This window comes from Diospyros lotus, chromosome 11 (genome assembly GCF_014633365.1).
Source record: "Diospyros lotus cultivar Yz01 chromosome 11, ASM1463336v1, whole genome shotgun sequence".
Classification (NCBI taxonomy): domain Eukaryota; kingdom Viridiplantae; phylum Streptophyta; class Magnoliopsida; order Ericales; family Ebenaceae; genus Diospyros; species Diospyros lotus.
In genome coordinates, this window is record NC_068348.1 from 1,903,081 (window position 1) to 1,923,551 (window position 20,471).

The 20,471-nt window shown below is 38.8% G+C and overlaps 1 protein-coding gene across 1 annotated transcript; it reads left to right on the top strand.

The window, feature by feature from the left end:
• Positions 1-6,840: 6,840 nt before the first annotated feature.
• LOC127813017 (uncharacterized) lies at positions 6,841-20,471 on the top strand. Its single transcript, XM_052353680.1, has 8 exons — positions 6,841-7,149; positions 7,264-7,285; positions 18,957-19,013; positions 19,088-19,169; positions 19,388-19,483; positions 19,589-19,713; positions 19,811-19,829; positions 19,997-20,471. Exons 1-8 carry the CDS (start codon positions 7,044-7,046, stop codon positions 20,159-20,161), a joined length of 672 nt encoding a protein of 223 aa, XP_052209640.1. The 5' UTR covers positions 6,841-7,043; the 3' UTR covers positions 20,162-20,471.

Genomic DNA, 20,471 nt, shown 5'->3' on the forward strand with positions numbered 1-20,471 from the left:
CGACCAAGGTTGGCTATAATTTCCTTGATTTTTTTAAAATTTATGTGTTATTTTTCATATTTAAAATAATTATAAAATTATTTATAATATTTAAAAAAATATAATGAATATTCATGAGATGAAATGATATATTGCAGTTTTTTTTCTATTGTTAGTTAACTCCAAATAAATATAAAAAATTAACTAAAATATCTTTATATTTAAAAAAAAAATTCCTCATTTTTCGTTTTTCTTTCTCTCCCCTCAAATCTCATTTTTTGTCTCTCTCTTGGCTCGTTATCATCCCTCATTGCTTCTTTTTTTTTTTTAAAGTCATAGAAAAGATAAGTGAGAAAGAAGAAAAAAATGAAGGATAAAATAGTTATTTAATCTTTTTACTTAATATTTTTATTAAAAGGTTAACCAAATTTAACCTTTTAATCTAGGTTACATGGACACGTAGAAATAAATATTTTTCTAAAAAAATAGATATAAATAGGGTCTAAAATGAGAATGAGAAACGTTCCGAAAATAAGAAAACGACTTGATGAGAGAAAATACCATCAGATCCATAATTACTCCAATACCCCGAAAATACAGTTAATGACAACGGTGACACGTGCCCACTAGAAAACCACTCCCCCAACGTATAATGCCCCGTTCTTCTAGGAGCATTTCTTACCCCGACATATAATAATTGCAACATCTATTTCCTTATTTTACCTTATATTTTTTTTTCTCCTCACTAGGGTAAACTATGTCTTATTGCGAAAACATGTTCAAATCGCAACCTAATTCATATTTAAAATCTTATAATCATAATTTGAACAAAACATAAAACCAAATATCCGATCTATTACATAACTGAAACCTGAATAGGTTTTTCAACATAACTTAACATAATCCTTCAAAATAATACAAGCCAGACTAACATAGTCAACATTATATATAACATAGCCGAACTTAAACATAGCATGCTTATACATATAATCGATACATTTACGCACTTCTATATGTGCCATTACATGTCTTCATTTTCTTCGTTACTGTTATAACTTATATCTGGAACATTTGAATATTCTAAGCGCATTACTCGGGTTAGATGATGAATCATCTAAGTAATGATACTTGTATAAATTTGCATGCGTGAGTGCAAAATGCAACAATGTCCCTTACCACTTGACTATTTGAGCCGACAAGCCATTAACAATTTTCATATCGCCCTGAGTTGACGTAACAACTTTCATATCGGTTTGAACCGATGCTGCTTGTCCGTACGCTCAAACATATGCAATGCATGATGAATGATAACGTTCATGTATGTATGCATCTCAACAAAATATGCCGATGCATCTACGTGAAAACACATTGAAACATAACATGTCAACATACTAAAACATACTTTGAAGCATATATCATATCAAACATATAGGCATACTATTTCAAATAGGGCACGTTTTTAGAAAATACCTTTCATAAATAAATTAAGTTTGAGAAAACTAGCTTACTTTTGAAATCTGCTTAACTCTCGAGAAGCGTGATTTTAAACTCAAGTGTGCGATTGCCTCAATTTGTGTGCATTATCTCGATTTGCGTGTCAACCTCAAAATTCGCACAAATCAGTTCAACTTAAATCTCAAATCACCATAATCATCATATTTATTTAAATAAGTATTAAAACCTATTTTTCATAATTTTTTACATTTTCTTTATTTTTCTCCATATTTTTCCTCAATAAATCCAAACTAAATATTTCTCAATTATTTTCTCAAATAATTTACTATGACAATACATAAAATAACATTTCTGAATTTTTGAAATTTTTTAAAAAATTTTATTTACCTTTCAGGCTTCATCGATATTCGTGCCCTGACTTTGAATCGTGTGCCAGAACCATTTTTGTCACCAAGATCTCTAGAATATTACCTAAACATAATTTCCTATTTTTTCTATTTTTTTCTTTTCTTTTTTTTTTTCTCATTTTTCTTTTACCTCACTTTATCTTCTTCATCTGCTTCGTTTTCACTGCACGAACCAGCCATGTGCGCACCAGCTCCCGTGAACAGCGCCGTTGCACGCCACCACGGCCTCCTCCAGTCGCCACTCGCCTTGCGGCCACCACACAACCGTCGTCAGCCATCCGCGTCGTCTCTTAGTCGCGTGCTGGCTGCTGCCCAGCTCCATTTTTGTCAGCCATGGCTACCTGCAAGCATAGCAGCATCTTCGCCCAGCCTCTGGCCTCGCTTCGGGCCGTTTTCGGCCTTCGTCGTCGCACCGCACCACCACGCACCAGCTACTTTGTTGCTCCCATGCGCTCGGCCTGCTGCCATCATCCCCTGCTCGTGCTTGCGGCTGCTTCCGCGCGACCATGGTTGCTGAACAATAGCTTTGCTGCTGTTGCCATGGCCGATTTCGGCCATTCCAGGCCCCTCCCTCTCGACCCTCTTGGCTCCAACACTCTCTCTCGATCTCCATCCCTTTCTTCCCCTTCTCTCGGCCATGCTTTGCTGCCAATTTATAGGCATCCATTTGCTTGCTCTCCACGAACGTATATATATTATATATATAAATTATACATCAAATCATATCTCAATCTCCTACCTTACCTATTCCAAATCTCTTACGGATTTCCTCCCGCACACACGACATTTCTCTGCCCAATCCAACATGCTGCAAATCCGCCCCCCACGCCTCCATTACGCATGCCGTTTGTTCCTCCTTGTCATAACACGAGCACAAGAATATGAATATTATATATATTATATTTATATCGCACCTTTAATCCCCATAATTCAACCTTATTTCACTGAATTTCATTAATTGCAATTAAGCCTTCCAAGGCTTTCATTTAATACCATCAAGCCACCCAATCTCCAAAATTAATAATCGGTATTTATTCGATAAATACTGATTTTGCCCCAGTGTCCTCATCGGGCCCTTGATTCATCCTGAAACCATTTCAGGGTTAATCGTTATGAAAAATCGGAGCCCCTTTAGGGTTTCGTTGACTTTTTGGACGTCTCCTACAACTATTCAATTTTTCAGCTTAAATCATAGTTGTAATTTCGCTGTACTGAAAATAATCTCAATTCCGATTTCTTTTAATACCATAAATCCTTTATTTGAACGCTCATTGAGACCATATCATTTTTCATAGCCAATTACACTCCGAGGCATTTCCTACAATCAATTCGACAATTTATTTTACTATCAAACCCACTTTTTGGTATTTTAATCTCACTGAAATTATGTGGCAATCTTATGTCGAAATGGGGTCTTACACAACGTCATCCTACTTAACCGTAGAGAGAACACGTGGCAGAGATGCCTCACCACACCAGTTAGCCTGTTACTCAGCAAATATTCTTCGGATTCATCGAGATCGATCATCACATCAAGAATTGTGGAGATAGGAACTGCCCTGAACTCCTCGGAAGCGATTATGGGATCCATATCGGTAAGATTATAGCTCTGCGAATAATAGGATAAGAATCCCGGCAATTTGAAAGAGAATCTTGACCTTGGTAGAAGGATAAAAAGAAAGAACCAGAGACAGGTAATGGATCCAATCTTTTCTTTCTCTAAGTTTGTAATAGCGTACTTGAAGCTTACGTGAGTCTAGTAAACTGACTTGAACGTCAGAGTGAACTCGGGGGAACAAGTCCCCGATCCCATTGCATATACCTGGTACGAGTAACGCCCTGCTTTCTCGAGCGCGTTATAACTTAGCACAATTCTAGGATAATAATTTTTTTTTAAAATTTAAAGCTAAATCATATCATTCCTCATATATATCCCAAAATTTCCATACATTTTCTTGAAAGAGAATCATTATACACATCAAATTACGGAAGCTAGAATCGAACCTGATATCTTAACATTGATCATAAATCAATTCTTACATCTTTATTAACCATAAATAAGAATATACATCATTATTTCTCAAAATGTTCAGAATTCAAAATAGCAGAACTTAAATATATGGGCTACATTACATACATTCAATTCATCATGTACTTTGTTAAATGTCATTTCATGCCTCATTCATTCTCGTATCTGCTACAATCTTCATCTAGAATGTTTGAATATTCCAGGGGCAAAACTCAAGTTAGATGATGAACCATCTAAGTAAGGGCACAAAATATTTTATTGTGCATGTATGCAATGTCTTACTTCTTCGTAAGGGTCAATTGCACCTTCATGCTGCTTACCATTTTTACACCAATCTCTTTCGAAACCTTGGTGTATGGGGGCACCCTTGGTAAAGTAACGATACAAGTTTGTACTCCCAAACGAATACAATGTGCGTGATCAATGATATCAACGTGTACATATACATTTCATAATCATGTCATGTATGCAATGTACGTGATGAATACATATCAAGACATGCCAATATGATGAAAACATTCCCGAGGATTGGGTTTTAAACACGATCACTTACGTAGTACCAAGTACCTATTTAAGGGTATATCATTTATAACCGTACAAAACTTGTAGAAGTACACTTACCTTCTTAAGCTTATCGGGTTACCTCGATATTCATGCCTTGTCTCGAAATTCATGCATCATCTCGATTTGCGTGCTAACCTCAAAATTTGTACAAGTCACTTCAACTTTAAGCCTCAAAGCTTCCTGATCGCCATATTTAATTAAATAAGTATTAAAATCTATTTTTCCATAATTTCTTGTATTTTCTGTATTTTTCTCTTTATTTTTACCTATTTTTCCTCAATAAATCCAAACTAAATATTTTTCAAATATTTCACTATAAAAATTCATAAAATAATATTCTTGAATTTTTGAAATTTTCTAAGAAATTTTACTTATCTTAACTTAGCTTCTTAGGCTTCCTCGGTATGCATGTCATATCCTCAAAATGCGTGCTCGAACCGTTTTTAGGCCAAAATCTCTGGAATATTAATAAATATTTATTTCCTATTTTTCGAAATTTTTTCAAGAATTTTCTCCATTCTTTTCTTTTCCTTCCATTTTTTTTTCTTTTTCTTTTTTTTTCTTCTTCTTCTTCTCGCCTACAGCGCACCAACCATGCGACCGTCACCGCTTGGCCCTCCGCCGGCCGCCTTAGCCTCACCAGACCCCGCAGTCGCTGCCCGCACAGCCTCGTCCACCATGGCCAGCCTCCTTGTGACGAGTCGACTTGCTAGAGTTTGCGACCATGGCTGCCATGGCCGTGGCTTCATTGCTTCAGGCCACTTCTCCGGCCTCCACCGGGTCTGTAACCGCCTCCACGAATGCACGCACCGCCGGTCGAGCTGCCTCGTGCACTTGTTGCTGCTTCGTTGGCCTCCTTGCTCGTCGTGGTGCTGCCATGGCAGCCGCTCTACCTTCCTTCTAGCTCTCTCTCTCTCTCTCTCTCTCTCTCCTTTGCTTCTCTCGGATTGCCCAGCCCAAGCTCGAACTCTCTCTTTCTCAAGCTCTCGGCTGCGGCTTCCATTTCCTTATCTATTTGCTTGCCTTCCTTGTCAATTCTTATGTTATTTATAGCCAACCCAGCGCTCCAAACCTGCCATGGCCATCACATTTTGGGTGCAAATCCTTCCCTACTGCCAGCCATCACGTTGCAAGACATGGAGTGAAGGTTGGGCATGACGATGAATGGCCTTACGCACGAGCATACATATATATAAAATTATAAATTACACTAATTTATACATTTAAACTTCACATTTTATCCTAAATCCACTGAGACAATTCCTTAATTGTAATTACATCCTCAAAAGTTAAATTAGATTGCATTCTTTGCATTCTGATACTGAAAATCCAAAATTAATAATTCAAAATTACTCGATAATGACGATTTCGCCCCAGTATGCTCACCAGGCTATCGTTTCATCCCGAAACCACTGAAATGTTACTTATCACGAAAAATTGGAGCCCCCTCAGGCTTCCATTGACTTCCCGAAAATCTCCTACAACGATTCGGTTTTGCAGCCTAAATGGCAGTTGTATTTTAGCTGTACCCGAAATTATTCCCGATCCGATTTCTTTCAATACCATAAATTATGTCTCGAAATACTCATCACTGCCATATAATTTTTCTTTGGCATCTCGGCTTCAAGACATTCCATGTAGTAGATTCGGTACTTATAACTGCTATCAAACCAATTTTTTGGCATTCTAAACTTGTTTAAATTACGTAACAATCTCATACAAACATGAAGTATTATAGTACGAGGCAGATAAAGGTAATCGGCCACCGCATCATCACGACTCCTCAGAGTTGTTTCCGTGGAACATAGCTTTTAACAACAATTAATTTCTCAAACAACTTTGCCATTATACCAAATTCTCTTTTGTTTAAAATTTTATCTAAAAAATTAAAGAATAAACCGTTATTATTAGATGTCACCTAATGATAAATTTGTAAGATACAATAATAAATTTATAATTATAGGAGAATATTCGTTTCTAATATCTAATTTCCAAGAGATCTATAAAATAGAAGATGATCAATAGTCAATAATATTGTCACGGAGATCTTTTAATACTTAAGTCAATCTCTATGAAAGAGTATATAAGATAAAGAGAAGTATATTTTGATCAATGTCTTGTATGAATCATATAATCATTCTTTTCTTATAGAAATTAAAGTTGATAAGTAAAAAAATATTTATATTTTTTAAAATTATTTATTTTAAAATTTTGAACAGAAACATCGAACATGGGTTACCGTATTTTTAAATCGGAGAGAAACCCTCGGGAAGAGTTTTTCCACGGGGGCCAGCACGACGGCACGACCCCGACAATTTATAATTATTCTAAGGGGGCTCACACTTCGATTTATATCATTTCCAACCTGTCCTGAAAATAAATAAGAAATTTTCAAATCCGAAAAAGTCAGTCGTCATCTTCTTCCAAGTCTTCTCGTATTCGCTAAGCCAAACAAGTCTTCGTCAGAAGCAAGTCGACGCGTTTCTCGTTGTTGAAGAAAGGCCTCCCAACCACCTCCGACTTCAGCCTGCTAATAAATAAGCCCTCGAATCTCAGTTTCAGAGAGAGGGAGAGCGAGAGAGAGAGAGAGGGAGCGGAGGCTTGGAAAGATGTCGATGGCGTCGCAGGAGCATGTGGAGAAGATGCAGCTCCGCCAGAACTACCGGAACCTCTGGCACTCCGATCTCATAGGAACTATTAAGACCGACACTCCCTGTATTCTCCGCATTCTCTCCTTTTCACTTGATTTCCCTTTATATAGATACATAGATTGATGTAGATGTCTGTTCTTTAGTCGTGTTGTTGATTTTGTGATTTTCCTCCGTGCAGATTGCTGCGTTGCGTTCTGGTGGTAAGTGGTCTGATCCTCTTCTGAGATTTTTATTTGGCCTGCTTCTTAGATCTCGTTTTGTGAATATCGGTTTACTGCTGTTGACTTTTTATGCGATCTACGAATATGATTAGAGTAGAGTGGGAATCTATCTTGTTGATTTATGTGTTGAAATCCATCGTTAATTAAGATATTAACTTAAGCATGAAGATAATTTCGGAATTGGAAATGATCTTCCTACACTTAAGTCTGTTCTCGTTCTTATATTTGAGATGCGAGCTCGGCTAGTGACTAAATTATCAAATAGAGTTTTGCGTGAAACGGTTATCTCTTGAATGTGATTATATTGAAATGTTAGTAGTGATTCACCTCTAAGCTTCCGCGGGTTGTAATCTCTGGTTTAAGGTGGCAGTTCCTTTTTTTTATACTTTTTACTGTCTGAACAGTGCGTTTGGGATGGGGGATGGAATGGAAATAGATGGAAGAGAGATATCCTTGTTTCGGAGAGACATTAGTAATGGAATGGGATGGGTTTTCTATCCATTTTCATCCAAGGCCTTATTTTTGTCTCTCCTAAATTGGGGAAAAGGGATCGATGAAAAACTGACCTCGAGTTTTGACAATATAAATCTTAATAGTTTTGTAAAAGTTCAAATTTTCCCCTGACTTAATCACACTGTACCTTTTTTTTAAAAGGGTATAATGGTCATTTTCTGGTTAATACCCTTTCACTGCATCCATTTTAGTTGCTCTCCCAAGTAAGAAGAAATATTTTTTTATTACTTTCTATCCCTTACTCTCCCAAACGAAACTTTACATTCCGTTCTTCTACTAATTTCTATTTCATTCCATCCCATTCCAATACTAAGCTTTCCCAAACAAAATCAAAAGGAAGAAAATTCTTGTTCAGGGCATTCTCGTTTCTACAACTAGATTTTGTCTCGTTCAATTGATAAAATATTCTGGAATTTTAAATTCCATTTTTTTGCTCTTTGTAACTTGGTATGGTCACGATGTGTTGTTTGTCTGGTTCATGTACTTACATAATAAGTAAATTCCTCTATTTCCTAAAGGAAATCTTTATTATTCAACTCCATGAATTTTTTTAATCGTTTTTAGAGGACTTTAATGCTATTCTTGGAACTATGTTTTGTCAAATAAAGTAAAAATTAAAAGAAAGTGAAGGTTTTTCCAAGTTCCATGTCTAATCACCATCATCATTATCACAAGCCTTTAAGCGTATGGGTGACATCAGTTACTGGAATTCTGGCTCTCCAATTATTTTTATCAATGGTCATATTTTACATTATATCCTATGCCATATTTAAGGTTTTTCTTTGCTGAGTTCTCTTTGGTCTTCCTCTATCTCTTCATCTACACACTTTTCCATTCATCCACTCTTCTTAAATGCGTTTATTTCTCTTTTTCTCATATATCCAAACCATCTTTGTCACGCTTCAATAGGAGCCACTCCTATCTTATTACAAAAATCTCATTTCTAATTTTATTTTTTTCTTGTATGACTTCATATCCATTGTAATATCCTCATGGCAGATACATTCTTGTTTTGCACTTGTTGGTACTTAATTGGCCAACACTTCGTGCCTTATAATAAAAATGGTCTTGTACCCGTTCGATAAAGTTTTATTTCCAACTTTAACGGGATTTTGTGATCACATAAAATGTTGGATGAATTTCTCCACTTGAACCATTTTGCTTTAATTATGAGATCAGCACTCTCAATAATCTCTTATTCCTTTTGAATAATTGATCCAAAATAACTAGATTTAATTTTCTAGGTATAACTTCATATTCAGGTCTTATTTCATTAATTAGACTTATATTTTTACTAAAATTGCATTCTATATATTCAATTTTCGACATTCTCAACTTAAAGCTATTGGATCCTAAGTTGTGTCTCTCTTTATAATTCAAGCTTAGTATTCTCTCTCTCATTCTTTTGTCTAATCTACCAAAGCAATATCATCTGCAAATAACACACACCAAGACACTTTTTTTTTTTTTTTTTTAATGTGCTGTGTGAGTTCATTCATCACAAGAGCAAAGAGATATCATCTCCAAATAACACACAGGTAGTTTTTTTTTTTGAGTGTGCTGTGTGATTTCATTCATCACAAGAGCAAAGAGATAAGGGCTTAATATGTATCCTTAATGTAGTTTAATCATGATTAAAAAAAGGCTTGGTCTCTCTTTCAGGAGTCTTAATACATGTTTTTGCTTAATCATATATGTCTTTTATGACCTATATATAAAACACCTTGGACTTATTCTTTTCTAAAACCCTCAACAAGACTTTTTTGAGTACTATACCATAAGCATGCTTTAAGTCTATAAACACCATGTGCAAATCCTTTAATTTATGTTTAGACTTTTTCATTAGGCACCCTAGTAAGTAGGTAGTTCCACTGTTGATCTATGAGGTGTGAAACCAAATTGACTTTCAAAGATCTTCTTTTTAACACTTGCTCGATCATCATCTCTCAAAGTTTATAGAGTGGCTCATTATCTTAATCTCTTTGTAATATTCACACTTTTGATCATTTCCTTTATTCTTGTAAATGAACATTATAGTGTTCTTTCTACTCATTAAATGTCTTCTTTGATTGAAGGATCATGTTAAATAATTTTGTTAATCATAAAATGCCTTTTTCTTCCATGTGTTTCCGTGTTTTTATGGAGATATTATCTGGTCCTATCTTCCTCAGAATTGCTTAGATGTTTCAATATGACATTTGTTTCTCGCATTTATTGAATAGTTTCTAGAAATACTCATTCTGTCTTTCTTTAATTGCACCCCTATTTTACCAACACTTCTTCATTTTTCGTTTCTATGCACTTCACTTGGCTTGGCTCAAATTCCATGTTTCTCTCTTATTTTAGCCAGTTGATATATATCTCTTTTCTATCTTTTGTGATAAGACGGTGATACCAAATTTATTAGATTTTGAGTTTGCTTTCTTTTTAGTTTAAATATTCATTTTCATACCTTCCTTATTACGACATGCATGTAAAGTCTTGGAGCAATCTTTATTGGTCTTGATCCATTCTTATACTTCCACTATCATGATTTCGTATTATTTGAAGCTTTTCTTTTCAACTCTCCTAAAATGGTTCTTGTCTTATTTCAAATGATTGTAACATATCAATCCACATTGTATTAGGCTCACATATTTAGAATCCAATCTCTTCCTCCAAATCTTTTTTTTTTTCCCCTTGAAAATGACTTGTTTTCATTTTCTAAATTCCACCATTTAATTATTGGGCTTCTTGTTCTGTCATCCTTCTCATCTATGTTTTGATATCAATATCAAGGACATAAATCCATATGGAGTGGTTAGGCACTCTGTTTTATAACTTTACAATTCTTACATGTGATTCTTTAATCTCATAACAAAGTAGTCTATTTGGGTAATTTTTTAATTATTTCTTTTTTCTTTTTTGGGCTTATTAATCTATTTGGGTAATTGTTAAGCTATTTTTATATGTGATTAAATGTTTATTTCTTTTGTCAGACATGGTATTACATATAATGAGATTATATGTTGTGGTGAAATCTAAAATACCTACTCTTTTTATTTCTTTCTCTAAAGCCATAACCTTCATGCACATCTTTACATCCATTCCATTCACTTCTCCACCTACATGACAACTTTTTGTTGCTTCCTGTAATGATCTTCTCTTTCTAGGCATTCCTTGCAATAATCTTTCTGAATCTTTTCAAAATTTTCTCTTTCCCAATCCCGTTACTAGTGCATATCTACTGACAATATTTAAAGTTTCTTCTTTGAGAACAACTTCAACTATACTTGTTAAGATTAGGAGCACTAGGGTCTTCTCAATTCAATGCCAATCTCACCAACACACTCTCTTGGATATAACACAAACAACAGAAAATGAAAACAGTAAGATAATAAGGAGAAAGGCAACCAGACCACAAGAAGAGACAAGGATTTATCCTGGTTCGAACTGATTGAAATCAGTCGTACATCCAGCCGCAGTCCGAGAGCAATCCACTAGAAATCCAATGAAAAAATCAGTACACAAGAAACCCACAAGAAACCCTCTCCTCTCTCTATCACACGAGTACACTACCTTAAACCAAGATTACAAAGAACTTCCTTTCTTCAAGCCTTTCCTCTCCCAGCAATTCTCGTATTCAGAAAGAGTAAAAAACTGAATGATCATAATAATCATTCCAGTCTGCCTATCTATCTATTTAGAGAGGGTTGGGCGGAAATTACAAAGGGTAATTAAAAAACAGCACAATGTCTTTTCTACCCTTTTATAACCGACTTAATTAGTTTAGAACTTATCTAACTAACTTGTTTCCGGTTATATCATCAATCTGGTTTCTTCTGATTCTTTCTGATCTTCTAGAATATACTCCATGCAAAACTTCAACAATACTAATCCTATTTCTCAACCTTCTCACATTCACCACCTCCTCCTTTGAAATTATATTCATAATAGTCCTCACAGTCTCTTGGTTCTTGAAGGCAAGTAATAGTAGTTTTTCTCTTTATAATGATGTCTGCCACCTCCATAGATTTTTCTGTCAAAGTTCTGTCATTCCATAGTTCAAACTTTAGCCTTTGATCTTGGACTAACTTCTCTGGCCATATTTGTCCGTAGAATTGTGGGAACCCTTGTGAATTTATCATTACATTTTGATGTTGGTGCAACAACCCTTGCCGATTTTTCACTGTAGTAGAGTGATACTGTGTTTGCCCTGACAAAATAATATTTTATCTAGAATTCATGTTGAAATAATCCAACAATTTTTACTTAGGCTATCAGGCAGTTAACACAATCTTGTTCCTCCCAACTCACACACACTTATTAAGGCTTGGTACTGGCTGTCATAAGAGGAATACCTTCAACACTATCTCAAATCATACAATAATTCATTGGCTACTATTTATTTATTCATTCATTTTATTCTCATTTTAACTCAACCAGAAGAATAAATAAATTTAACTTCAATTTCTTCCTTTTCTTTTTCTAGGAAATTGGTTTGTTTTCCCCCCTATCTTGTTCTTCCTATTTTCCCCCGTCCTTTTCCTTTGCTTTATGGATCTTGCTCTAAACATAGCCCTTGAATTTTGCTTTATCTTCTATGGAGGGCATTCATTCTCATTGTATTCAATTAATTAGCATTTTGAACATCCAATGTGGCTCAATCTTGCATAGGACATCTATTTGGGACCTCTTACAGTTTTGGAAGAACTTGTTTTTAGGAGTCAACCATGTCAGTCCAACAAGTGCCGAACTTCATATTTTGCATGGATTACACGAGTCCTTTTTTGAAAATGGCTCTATTATAATTTCACCTTTGATTTAGATGCAAGTAACTGCATTATTTTTTACCGCATTGTTGCTTTGTCTGGCACTCGTCATGGTCTTGCTCTTGTTCTAGTGTGTTAGGACTCCCATTAGTCTTACCTATCAATCACGTAAAAGGAGAGAAGCGATAAGGGCAGCCAAGGAAATTGGGTTAGGGGCAAAACAGTCAGAAGTTGGTTAGAGGAGAATATTATTTTACGTGGCTGAAACAGAATAGGGGAGAGATATAAAAGGGAAGAGTGGAGGAGAGAGAAGGTGTGGAAAATTTGTTGAAGAAATCGTTGGAGAGTGAGGCCCTCTCGAATAGGCTTGATTTCTTTTGTTTTCTTTCTTGTCCTTGCTATTTTCCATTCCTGAAGCTACTGTAAGAGTTTGAATTCAATCAAACAAGAAATGTTCTATCAATCTGGTATCAGAGCAACGTTCCATGGGGGTGACCGTCTCGGAGAGAGTGGGGGATCTGGAGGGAAGGATGGAGAATTATCAACAGCAGATTGAAGGGAAGATGGAGGGACTACAGATGGGATTAGAATCCATGAAAAAAGAATTCTAGAGGGTGCAGAGCATTGAGAAAAACATGGTGACGATGATGGAACAATTTGGCTTGCTGATGGAGAGATGGGAGGACCAGGAGAAAGGGAGGAAGGGGAAACAGTCGGGCGAGCACATACCGGTGGGTTCGACACTCATTGGGGAGGCCACGCCGGAGCTGGGAAATCGGCAGAGGGAAGCTGGAGGTGAGTTCGATCCATATGGGAGGTTTGATGGAAGGGTCCGACGCCTGGAGATGCCAATATTTGAGGGTGACGACCCAGATGGTTGGGTGTTTCGGGCTGAGCGGTACTTTGCCGGGAATTAGCTATCGGATGCGGAGAAGTTGGACTCCGCTGCTCTTTGCTTTGAAGGAGCAGCTCTTGCTTGGTTCCAGTGGGAACAGCGAAGGCGACGGGTGAGAAGCTGGGAGGAGCTTAAGGCGATGATAAGGAATAGGTTCAGGCCCATGCAGGAAGGCACGATGGAAGAACGATTCCTGGCGCTCCGGCAGTGGGGGTCCGTCAAGGATTATCGCCTCTGTTTCGAGACCTTGGCTGCTCCTCTTGAGGACATGCCAGAGGCGCTGCTAGAAGGCCATTTTATAAATGGATTGAAGGCCGACATAAGGGCGGAGATGAGAATTTTGAGGCCAATTGGGCTGGAGGAGATGATGGACCTAGCCCAACGAATTGAGGAAAGGAATCTGGTGGTGCGAGGGGGCCATTCCAGTCCAGGCGCAGCCCGGTCACAGGCCCCTGCAATTCCAGTCGCCAACCACCAACGAGTGCGGCTCTCTCCTTCCCCAGCGGCGTCACCCCGATTGACTACCACCATTCCCTGTTCCTCTCACCGGCCACTTAATACCGGCAAGTGGAACAATTCCCCATTTAAACGGTTAAGCGAGAGTGAACTACAAGCTAAACGAGCTAAGGGGTTGTGTTTCCGTTGTGACGAGAAATATATGATTGGGCATAGATGTAAGAACAAGGAGCTGCAGGTGATGGTAATTCAAGAAGGGGAAGAGGAAGAGGAAGATATAGGTGAAGTTGAAACATGGAAGAATTCAGGGGAGGAAGGTGAAATCGTCAAAACAGGAGCGGTAGTGGAGTTGTCCATCAACTCGGTAGTTGGTTTAACCCCTCCACAAACCATGAAGATCGAGGGAAAAATAGGAGGCCAGGAGGTGGTGGTTCTCATTGACAGTGGGGCTTCTCATAACTTTATAGCTTCAGATTTGGTGCAGAAACTAGGACTGACCAGGTCGCAAACGAGGGGCTATGGTGTGATCATGGGGTCGGGCATGGCTGTCCAGGGGGCTGGAGTTGTAGAGGGGTAACCTTAACGTTGCAAAATGTGGAAGTAGTGGAAGATTTCTTGCCATTGGAGCTAGGGAGCTCGGACGTTATCCTTGGAATGAAGTGGTTGGCCACTCTCGGGGAAACACAAGTGGATTGGGGCTCATTAGTCATGAAGTTTAGAGCAAGGGGGACTACTATCACACTGTATATGGATCCTAGCCTTAGCAAAACTTTGGTAACATTGAAGTCAATGATCAGGGCATTTAGAAAGGGTGGAGAAGGGGTGCTGTTGGAATTGGGGAGTTTAACTACTCAAGAGGAAGTTGCTGGTTGGGCTGTTCCTGGCAGCTTGCAGGAGCTTTTAGCAGAATTCGGACATGTCTTTGCGGAACCGTGTGGGCTTCCCCCACACCGGAGGCGGGATCACATGATTACATTGCAGCTGGGAGTGTCACCTGTGAATGTGCGGCCCTACTGGTACCCCTATCTTCAGAAAAACGAAATTGAAAGGCTGGTTCGAGAAATGTTGACAGCTGGACTGATTCGACCAAGTGTGAGTCCGTTTTCCAGCCTGGTGTTGCTGGTCAGGAAGAAAGATGGTGGCTGGAGATTTTGTGTTGACTACAGAGTTTTAAACAAGGTAACCGTTCCTGATAGATTTCCAATTCCAGTTGTTGAAGAACTTTTGGATGAGTTGAATGGGGTTGCTATTTTTTCCAAGTTGGATTTGAAATCAGGATATCATCAAATCCGAGTAGCACCTAATGACGTTCCTAAGACTGCATTCCGCACACATGAGGGGCATTATGAATTTTTGGTTATGCCGTTTGGGCTAACGAACGCCCTCGCTATGTTCCAATCGTTGATGAACGAGGTCTTTAAGCATTTAAGGAGCTTCGTGTTAGTATTTTTTGACGACATTCTGATTTACAGTAAGGATATGGCTGAACATAAAAAACACTTGAGATGTGTGTTGGGGCTCCTAACAGTCCACCGGTTGTACACCAATGCGAAGAAGTGTCAGTTTGGGTAGCGGGAGATTGAGTATTTGGGGCACGTCATCACTCAAGATGGGGTGGCTGCAGATAGCTCTAAGGTTAAGGCGGTGATGGAATGGCCCAGCCCCAAATCTTTACGTGAGCTTCGAGGATTCTTGGGTCTTACGGGGTATTATTGGAGATTTGTGAAGGATTATGGGAAGGTGTCACGGCCATTGACCACCCGCCTCCGAAAGGGTAATTTTTTTTGGGATGAAGTGGCGGAGCAAGCTTTTCAATCCCTCAAATGGGCAATGACCAATCTGCCCGTGTTGGCTTTGCCGGATTTTTCAAAAGAATTCATGGTTGAAACTGATGCATCAGGGCAGGGATTAGGGGCTGTGTTGATGCAGCAGCAACGCCCAATTGCTTTTTTCAGTCATTCCCTAAGCCCCACTGGTCGAGTGAGATCGGTGTATGAGCGGGAATTGATGGCAATAGTATTTGCAGTGAGAAAATGGCGACATTACCTACTTGGGCGCAAGTTTGTTATCAGAACGGATCAGCGAAGCCTTAAATTTCTTATGGAGCAGCGGATGGTTAGCCTGGAGTGTCAAAAATGGGTCATGAAGCTGATGGGGTACGACTTTGAGATTCAATATCATTCTGGATTGGAGAATCGAGCAGCCGATGCTCTATCACGCCTCCCTTCTTCTGCCACTTTGATGGCCCTTTCCATTCCCCAAATAGTGCAGCTAGACCAACTCAAAGAGGAGGTGAAAGGAGATGCTACACTCCAACAAATTGTTAGAGAGCTGGAGGAAAATCCTTCCAGCAAAACCCACTATGCGCTGGTGGATGGCCATCTGCTATTCAAGGGCAGATTGTATCTTCCTAAAGGGTCGGAATTAATTCCGTTAATGCTGAAGGAAGGCCATGATGGACTGGTTGGGGGTCATTCCGGCTTCCTCAAGACTTATAAGAGGGTAGCCGCCAATGTGTATTGGGTGGGCATGAAGAGAGACATTCAACAATATGTTCAGCAGTGTCAAGTGTGCCAGCAGCATAAATATGAGGCTCTATCACCTGGTGGACTGCTGCAGCCACTTCCGGTTCCTAGTTGAGTTTGGGAAGATGTGTCCATGGATTTCGTCGAAGTTTTGCCTAAGTTAGCTGGGATGGATACTATCCTGGTGGTTGTGGACCGCCTAAGTAAGTACGGACACTTTATTGCCTTGAAACACCCTTTTACAGCAGCTAGCGTTGCTGGGATTTTTGTGAAAGAGATAGTCCGATTACATGGGGTTCCAAGTTCTTTAGTTTCCGATAGAGATAAAATTTTTGTTAGCCATTTTTGGGAGGAGTTATTCAGGTTGCAAGGCACTAAATTGAGAAGAAGTACAGCCTACCACCCGCAGTCCGATGGCCAAACGGAGGTCCTAAATCGCACTTTGGAGACCTACATTCGATGCTTTTCCTCCTCCAAGCCCAAGGCATGGTGCAGCTGGCTACCCTGGGCGGAATATTGGTATAACACTTCCTTCCATGTCTCATCGAAATTGCCCCCATTCCAGATAGTTTATGGGCGTGAACCTCCCCTACTTTTGAGGTTCGAGAAAGGCACCACAGCTGTGTTGATGATTGAAAAGCAATTGATGGAACGAGATTCTGTTTTGGAGGAGCTGCAGTCCCTACTATTGCGCGCACAAGCGAGGATGAAGAAGACAGCCGATAAAAAAAGGAGGGATGTGGAATTTAAGGTGGGTGACCTGGTTTATGTTAAACTTCGTCCCTACCGGCAGAAGACATTGGCTGTTCGGATGAATGAGAAGCTGTCTCCTAAGTTCTACGGGCCTTACGTAGTAGAGCAAAGGATCAGGAAGGTGGCCTACAAGCTGTCCTTACCACCTTCGTGTGCCATCCATCCGGTATTCCATGTCTCCCAGCTTTGCAAAGCGGAGGGAGCAGTGCAGGAAATAGCTGACTTTCCCGACCAGCTAACAGCTGAGTTGGAATTGAAGGTACAACCAGAATTCTTGTTGGGGGTAAGGCCAGGCCGGGGAAAAAATCTACGGAGCCTTGAGGTTCTGATACAATGGAAGGGGTTGCCACCCCTAGAGGCCACTTGGGAACCCTATCAGCAGATCCTACATCAATTTCCAGAATTTCACCTTGAGGACAAGGTGAAACTTGTGGGCGGGAGTATTGTTAGGACTCTCATTAGTCTTACCTATCAAACACGTAAAAGGAGAGAAGCGATAAGGGCAGCCAAGGAAATTGGGTTAGGGGCAAAACAGTCAGAAGTTGGTTAGAGGAGAATATTATTTTACGTGGCTGAAACAGAATAGGGGAGAGATATAAAAGGGAAGAGTGGAGGAGAGAGAAGGTGTGGAAAATTTGTTGAAGAAATCGTTGGAGAGTGAGGCCCTCTTGAATAGGCCTGATTTCTTTTGTTTTCTTTCTTGTCCTTGCTATTTTCCATTACTGAAGCTACTGTAAGAGTTTGAATTCAATCAAACAAGAAAGGTTCTATCATAGTATTACCCTTTTGACTGGAATGTCACCTTCTTATTGTTGTTTACATCATCTTTTAATGGACAATGTCTTAGGCAAAATCTGTTCTCTTCTTTAATTAGTGCAACTTCCAGTTTCTGACAGCCACATTGCCATTTTGAAGTATATTCCTTGTTTCATCTCATCAGGTTTAATTTTTTACTGTTCATTTCCATGTAATGGAAGTCTTTAAGCCTTGTGTTAGTGCAGCCAATCTCACTTCACCAGTTCAACTCACTCCAGACATCCAACCAAATGTGTGCAAAAATGACTCTCTTGATAAATTACACACTATCAGGAAGAATACAAAGTGTCACCAAAAAGTGATTCCCTCTAAAATATGTCAGATGAAACTAGGTACCATTTCATGGCCCCGTTACAGTTGACGAGCCCAATGGCAGCGCCACGATTTGATTGCAGTGAGGAGGGGAATCTTGTAAAGAACACATGTTTGTTTGGAAAATAAGTCATTTGTTATAGGGAACTTAATAACTGTCTATTACATAAATGATCTGAAAGATAAATCAATAGCCTGTTTTTTATTGTTTTTTGACTTTTATAGTTTGATTTATACCGTATGGATAGCATCTCGTGTTGACAAAAATTGGGGCCATTGCAATCCTAACATAAGCAGAATATATCCAACTTTTAGGCATTGAGATACACATCTTTCTTCTCTTTGGAGTTGTTGAGTTTTAAGCTTTTTGGATTTTCAAAACGGTTTGAACTCTATATTGCTCCCAAAACCTTTGAGTCATTCTTGCCAGATAGCAGCTATTGTATCCCTGCTCTATGGAAATGACTTGATTATGTTGTAAAGGAAACCAAGAATCTTCCATCCTGGTTTCTTGTCATAGTTCGAACTTGGAACTTGCGTACATTCGTGAGTTATCTAATTATACTTACCATGTTATCATTATTTTTTTTCCTTGTACTAGAAATAATTTGCGTCCTTCTTCATTCCAGTGGTCCATGTGTCTCGTACCTCCTCCGCAAGCGAGCCCTTTATGGTGATATGTCAAGGTAATTGACATTTGTGTAATAATTTGATATGAAATGACCTTGTGGTTCTAGTATTTTTCTCTCGCCAATCATAGGTACACTTGCTGTGCTGGATATATGCCCTGCAGCGGTCGGTGTGGAGAAAGTCGATGCCCAGAGTTTTGCCTTGGCACTGAGGTATAATAGTTGTTTGAGTTTTTTTTTATCATTACTTAAGTTTCATCTCCATATTATTGCTTTCTTGCTTGGGAATGTTCTTTGTTCAACAGGCAATTTGTTGGTTTCACCTTTTTACTTGTTGACATTGAGAAATAAATTATTATTTCATTTTGAGTCCGCACAGAGTAGTTCTGTTTGCGCTTCTATTGGCTCTAACGTTATTTCAACTTTTACAGGTTTTCTTGTGCTTTGGAAATTCTGTAGCATCAACCCGATTTCTGTTGCAAGATGAGTTCAACATACAGACAACACAGTGTGACAATTGCATTATTGTACTCTCTCTTGCTTTCCCCTGCCCTGTATCAATTAATTACAGTTATCCTGCATGTTAAACATGCTTTTGTAGCGTCAACAAGCTTTTTTTTTGTGATATGTAGGGTTTCATGTTATGTCTTCAACAAATTGCATGCATCTTTTCCATTGTTGCAATGATTGTTGGAAGCGAGGAAATTCAAGAGGCTTCTCAACTACTGTCTTGTTTGTCTGATATGGTTTATTGCACGTGAGAATCCCGTCTTAGCTTGATCATTGATTATTCACAGTTGAAGTGATTATGAGATCATCCTAACTGATTTTCGTTGTTCGAATCTGTTTTGCAGGGTTTGTGCATGTATGCAGGTATGAAAATAGAACACTGCAAACTGAAACAAAGTGAATTTTATGAATTGCGAATTACCATCCGTTGTGAAAAGTGTCATATTCAGTGCTGCAACTTAAATGCGTTTGAATTAAAAACCAGCAGTCTTTCTTTTTTTCTTAATTCGTATTAACGTGGAGCATTGCAGACACAACACAAGATCGAAATGGACAAAAGAGATGGTAAATTCGGGCCACAACCTGCAATGGCTGTGCCGCCTGTCCAGCAGATGTCACGCCTCGATCAGCCATATCCTCCCACTGTCGGGTATCCACCTCCACCAGCATACCCTCCACCAGGTTATCAAAGGTGATTGTTGCAGTGTGCATTCTTGATATAGTTAGCCATGCATCATTCATTCAGTAATTGAACTAGGCACTTCAGCCCTCGGATTGCTATTCTGGGAACGAGATGCGTCCGTGAACTAAGTTGCGCATGAGCGCCTAGGTTTTTAAAATATGGAGTGTAAAGAATAGTGGTTTGAACATACAACTAGCTTGTTATCTATACTTTTGTGCGGATTTGCATTTGAGCTTGCATGTGTACTTGCAAATTTATGTGTGGATATAACTATGGATCAGCATTCTTGGAATTCCATTCAGTTTCTGTTGCTGCTTACTAAA

Excerpts from the sequence above, each read along its gene's own strand:
- LOC127813017 (XM_052353680.1), top strand. The coding sequence starts at position 7,044 with ATGTCGATGGCGTCGCAGGAGCATGTGGAGAAGATGCAGCTCCGCCAG. Across the intron at positions 19,170-19,387 it reads AGTTTTGCCTTGGCACTGAG|GTTTTCTTGTGCTTTGGAAA; the intron begins GTATAATAGTTG and ends CAACTTTTACAG. Across the intron at positions 19,484-19,588 it reads AGTGTGACAATTGCATTATT|GGTTTCATGTTATGTCTTCA; the intron begins GTACTCTCTCTT and ends TGTGATATGTAG.